Genomic DNA, 6,000 nt, shown 5'->3' on the forward strand with positions numbered 1-6,000 from the left:
TTTGGGCTATGAAGAAGCAATAGAGAAAGCACAGTTATTCTTCTTGAACGTCTACTGCTGCTGATCCGGTCGACGCCGAGTTGGAGTGTCAGATTGGAGACTGGTAGGCCGAAACTCAAGTTTCATGTCTTTAAAAGATGCCTGTCATGGTTGATCAAAGTTGTAAACATGGCAGAGTCTAGGTACCCTCATGTGTGTTATCGACTTCTATTAAAAACAAACTTCGAAGGTAATTGGACGTCTTATATGGGGAGGGAGTTGGAAACTGTTCAGTTTCGGGATTTATGGATGGAATATGGATTTGATGCAGTGGATCTGCTTAACAACAGAAATAGAATACTGGAAGCGTATTCGGGGAGGATGATAGAGGAGGATAGATGTAGGTCTGACAATTCTCAGGTGTCTCCTTTGTAAGGAATGTTCAATCCTGATTTGGTACTGGGAGAACAGCTTACTTTTCAGCTGCCAATTCGAATGATTAGATGCGTAACACAGTTGAGATTATCGGCAAATAGTACATTCATTCAAATTAATGGTAACAGGTATCAAGTTGAGCCACAGAGAATATGCCCCGCTTGTGAATCACACTTAGAAACAATTCTGCATTTTCTTCTCGTTTGCTCCCTCTTATGAAGACCTCAGGATTCAATACATTGCGCCTCATGTTCATAACATAGTTCAGAACGTTGATAAAATAATGGTTTTATTATCTAATTTTAATGTTGAGAAAATTGAACATGTTTATCAATATACTACTAAGGCACTGGCTAGGAGGGATACTATGGTCTCTGAAATCGTAAGGGCTACATAACCAATAACGATTCTTTTCGATGAAAATATTTTAAAATGGTTTTTGTTAATTGAGTAGGTTCTTTTTATTAAAAGTGAAGTCTGTAAACTAATTGAATTAGATAAGTTAACTAAAATTGTTAAGTTTTGAGTTTAGTGGATTTGTTGAATGTATTAAATTTATTGGATTTGCTGATCTTGATGAATGTATTTAAGTTACTGAGTTGTTTGAATATGTTGAATCTATTTATATTATTGATTAGGAATTACCTTGTACCTTTTAATGTGAGCTTGTTGAATGTAATACAATCATAACTTAAGGTGAAACCAATCAATATTTCAAGTCAAATTATCCTGATTGATTTTTTGTTGCTGCATTAGTTAATAGCTAGAATTCATCAACAACATTCTGAACAGTAGCTTTATAGAGGCTTGGCAAGCTGTCAAGTAATGAACAATCCAAGTGAACGTCATTAACACAAAGCATAAATTGAAGTGCTGCTGATTTGTTCAGGATCATTTGTCTCATACCTTCACATCTATTCTTAGAAGTCTATCAATGGAAAAACGCTATTCTCAGCTCAACTTTAACCTCAACGTTGAAGATCACAAGATCTGAAAGTTATTTTCTAAAATAATTTTATTGAAATAGAAATCAATCTTGTGAAGAAATTCAGGTTCAATGGTTTGTTTCCACTCCGATACACTATTCGACCAATATCAATAAACTCCTAATTAGTAGATAGAAGGGATACGATGGTATTTTTGTCTCTCTTTCAGCGTTGTAGACAACTAGACAACTACATGAAGCTCTTCAAACATTTTGTATTTTTAGCTGGTACAACGTTTTGTAATAATATGTGTGTGGAATGAATTATTTTTTGAAAAAAATCCTCGAATCAAATTTCCACAATATACCTACAAATCAGAGAAGTAAGAAGAAATACACCTATATGAATAAAAGAATCATGCTACTTCCCCTTCACTTTAAACTTTTCCACCAATACAAATTGAGAAGGCGGTTCCTGATTGGCGTTCACTGCTTGCTTCTGATTGGATTTTGTTGGAACAAGATTGCGTCAAATCCACCTATAGACTCGTACTGGCTTCTCATTGGTTGATTGGGTTCGCTCAGACAAAGTAGCATATCCATATGAGTATCCAGTACGCTTGTCTGTGAATGGACGAAGTCCGTCTGATACTATAGGTACTACTTGTTTCTTCGTCATTTACATTATTGTACTTCAGGAAAAAATGTAGAGCAAAGAGATCAAGAAATTTACAGAAAATTGTCTTAAAATTTGTTCTAGATATTGTAGTGTCGGTACCTATTCGTAGTATGTACTTCTGGTAGCTTAATAAGTTATTAGTTCTAGTCTGTACTGAATCTTGTAGTTGGCTACCTATTATTTGTAGTGTGAGAAATAGTAGCATGGAGAAAATTAGCATAATAAGATATACCATGGTATAGATCGTTTGTGTTTCAAGTAAATTATCACAGTCACTCAACAGATTATTGTGCACTACTGTCTATTATTACTGTTTTGTCAGGATGAGAGTGAAGAATAGTTTCACGAAAAATAACTACTAGGACTATCGGCTTTAGTTAACAGTGAAATTTGGAACATAAGCGCCATATACCATGAGATATCTTCTTATGCTATCTTTTCTCTATGGTGATACCAGCCCACCGGTATACTTATTTATTTTCATTCAAATTCTCACAAGATTTTCCAATTCTCATTTAACAAAGCTACATACCTCTCTTTCTCCCAAGTGGCGTTATCGAATGGTGGCTTAAAAAGATGTGTCCACGGGTAGGCGCCTTGCAACTTCTGCTTTCTCACTTCCTCCCAACGATAAGTTTGTGGTGGAACAGGAGGTACTTGATTTGGTTTGTTATCTGTTTATGGAAAATGGAAAACTGGTTATAAAATTGTAGCAATAAAACATATTTAATAAATAATTGTCAGTGGACGGACATTGAGAACTCAAATAGGAATATCACTAGTCTGGGGGAGAGCTTTCATGGAGTTTATTAAAAAGTAGGTATTGTTGTACTTTCTGTAACTATGATATATTGCAGTTAGATTTAGTTATTACGATTAATTATTCAATTTCAACTATAAGTTTTATTTATGATGTTTTATTTGCAGAAGATGTAACGTTATTGTATGATTTGAATTTTTGTACCCTGTTATCATGGATAATAAAAACCAATTTGATTTGATTTATTATCTTACATGATTTATACCGTAGCCTTTTATATTGATAAATTGTTGACGCTGCAATATTTACGTCATCATAATTATTGCTCACATTCATTGCTTTTATAGGTATGGGGAGAGGTTGGAAGTTTGCTTCCAATTTGTAATCGATAACAGAATAAAAGGTTTACTCTTATCACAGTTCTTCGAAATCTTTTTACGGTGGCTGCAATTTCATTATGAATTACTCATTGTTCCTTTAAATTGGAAGTTGAAAAGTTCGTCATTCAACTCTCACTTTAAATTTAGATGAATATTTAATTTGTTTTATAATTGTTAGATTTTTCGAGATATCTGTTTGAAGATTGAGGTGGGTCCCAGAACTGTTTTTGAATCTGAAAATTGCTTCAGAAGGTTCAGTTTCCTTCTGAGAATGATGCTTCGAAAGAACATTCGAAAGCAATCACTTTTGAGAATTTATGAAAATAATTTCAAGTTAACAGTAAAAATACTTTCAACGATGCTACCTTCAGTAGGTTAATGAAAATGAAATGTTTCAAATGTAGGTATTTATTGTTCAAGAAGTGTCTACACTGAATAATATCTGATGTATCAATTCAATTCTAAATTATAATTTCTAATGTTATAAAATTATTCGTCAAGAAATACGCACTGTAATTAATTAATATCGGGGCACCGAGCTTCGCTCGTTATTTATTTATTGACTCTTGATAAACCGAACACAATTCTTTAAAATGATTGGGGAAGTACCAACAGGCACAGCCCAAAACTGTTTTCCCCCTAATTTTGATTTATACACTATAAATAATAGTCCAGAAAGTGGGTTATGTTCCATACACTTGAATTCAGGTTCAATTTTCTGTTTAAACATTATTTGAAAACAAAAAAATTATAATTTAGATTATATACATACCAAGTTGAATAATACTCACTAATCACTTGAAATTGTCAAATAATGATCAACTCTGAAAATTATGATATACTCTAGTTTAGGAGGATTATCATGTCATGTCAACAAATCAGATCATGTTGATCAAATCGATTAAAAATTGTCTAGCTAGATAAAATTTCTCGCTGATTGATTATGATTACACAGCTGGAAATAATTCTGTCTCTCTTCCACACAGGCACACGCATCTTCTGTTATCGAGAGACAACGAAATTATCATCTGTTTTCCAAGGATGAATTATCCTTTTAATGTCGTTCAGCGAGTTTTCCAAGGAATGAGACCTAGTGCAATCGAATCTTTATATCATAAACATACTATGTTCCAAATTTCGTGAAAATCGTTAGAGCAGTTTTCGAGATCCGTAAAACATAAATAACCAGATATAAAAATAGCCAGATATAAAAATAACCAGATATAAAAATAACCAGATATAAAAATAACCAGATATATACAGAAATTGCTCGCTTACTATAATAGGATACTTTATTAAGAGATCTCATATGCTTTCATTTCCATGAAAGAGTCATATACATTAATTTAAGAGACGTTCGAATTTATTGTTCGTGAAATACCTATGCTAGAAAAGCCCAAAGTCCTAGAAAATACCTAAGCTAGGTTAGAAAACCTTAGAACTTATCAAGAAAACCATATAAATTTATAGAGAAGCCTCTTATAAATTCATTTCAATGATAATTGGTACGGTAGATAAAAATCATAAAAATCCAAAGTCTCATTTACTCTTCCCAACTTCACTCACGGCTCAATTTGCAGTAGGTAGAGCTTAAAAATTGCAAATCATAGTCTGCCAGCTTTGCCAAAGAAGTCAACAGCTGGTTCTTATTTTGGCTTGAGTCTAGGCGACAGCCTACAAGTTGACTGCCATCGTTAGCTAGTATAAATACACCGACAGGCCTTAGCAAGTGCTCAGATACTCAGTTTGCAAGATGGGCACAATAGTTCACAATCACTCAACCACTTACCTTCAGTTTCATCAGCCATTTCAGTCCTCCACTGTGTTTCAGCGTACTTTGTGTCTTCAGCAGCTGTTTTGAAGTTTGTCAGAGCGCAGACGCGGTTCTATCTACTTGAGAGATTCAATTGACACTGTAATGACACTTCCCCTCACAAAATAACCATCCATTAAAAAATAAATCACCGACTACTTTGTTGCATTCTTGAAAGAAAATGAAGTTTGTAACTAGTGTGAACCTAAACCCTCTACCCCATATTGTTGAACTGACGGATAAATTTTGAAATTTACTCGACTGGTGTGTGGTCAAAGCTTGTCAAATTTCGAAATTTTGATCTGCGTCCAAAGTAATGACCTTATTTCCTCCGGGCGATGTTGTCAGGGCGATGTTGTCAGACACTGAATGAGTAGTCAGTTCTACCGTTTCAGAAATTTGGAAATGCTCCAGGAACATTTCTACTGTCGCTAATGCCCCTGTGCTCCAGTGCGCGGTATGCCGAGGACAGGAGAGAGAAGGTAGATAAATAAAAGAGAGAAGTAAGAGGTGGATAGTGAGGGGACGAGAGAGAGAGAGAGAGAGAGAGAGAGAGAGAGAGAGAGAGAGAGAGAGAGAGAGAGAGAGAGAGAGAGAGAGAGAGGGAAAGAGAGAGGGAAAGAGAGAGCGCCAGAGATAGATTCATTTAATGAGGGCTGCAGTAAGAAGGAGCTAGAAAATGAATAAATAAATAAAAGAGTTCTACCTTTTCAGAGAGTGTGAGAGAGAGACAGTGTGTGAGAAAGAGAGAGAGAGAACGAGAGAGGGTGTGAAAGTGAGAGAAAGAGTGAGTAGAAGTGTTAAAGGGATAAAGTGTGAGAGAAAGTTTGAGATGGAGAAGACGAGAGACGAATTTAGATGAGGGGTACATTGTATGTGAACAGGAGTGAGACTTTAAATAAATAGAAGAGAGAATTGAGTGAAAAGAAATATAAAGAAAGAGAAAGTTTGTGTGAGAGAGACAAATCTCAATCAGGGGTGTATGGTATGTAGGGATAAGATGATGGAGAAATGGAAGATGATAGTGAA

The 6,000-nt window shown here is 34.8% G+C and overlaps 1 protein-coding gene across 1 annotated transcript in view; it reads right to left on the minus strand.

The window, feature by feature from the left end:
• Window positions 1-5,337, minus strand: part of LOC111046879 — a 42,466-nt gene extending 37,129 nt beyond the window's left edge. Inside the window, exons 1-2 of the mRNA XM_039431583.1 lie at window positions 4,948-5,337; window positions 2,551-2,692 (exon numbers count right to left, since the gene is read on the minus strand). Of these exons, the coding sequence (XP_039287517.1) occupies window positions 2,551-2,692; window positions 4,948-4,966 (161 nt within the window). The 5' untranslated portion in view covers window positions 4,967-5,337. The remainder of the gene's footprint in view (window positions 1-2,550; window positions 2,693-4,947) is intronic.
• Window positions 5,338-6,000: the final 663 nt, after the last annotated feature.

This window comes from Nilaparvata lugens, chromosome 6 (assembly GCF_014356525.2).
Source record: "Nilaparvata lugens isolate BPH chromosome 6, ASM1435652v1, whole genome shotgun sequence".
In the NCBI taxonomy this organism is placed as follows: domain Eukaryota; kingdom Metazoa; phylum Arthropoda; class Insecta; order Hemiptera; family Delphacidae; genus Nilaparvata; species Nilaparvata lugens.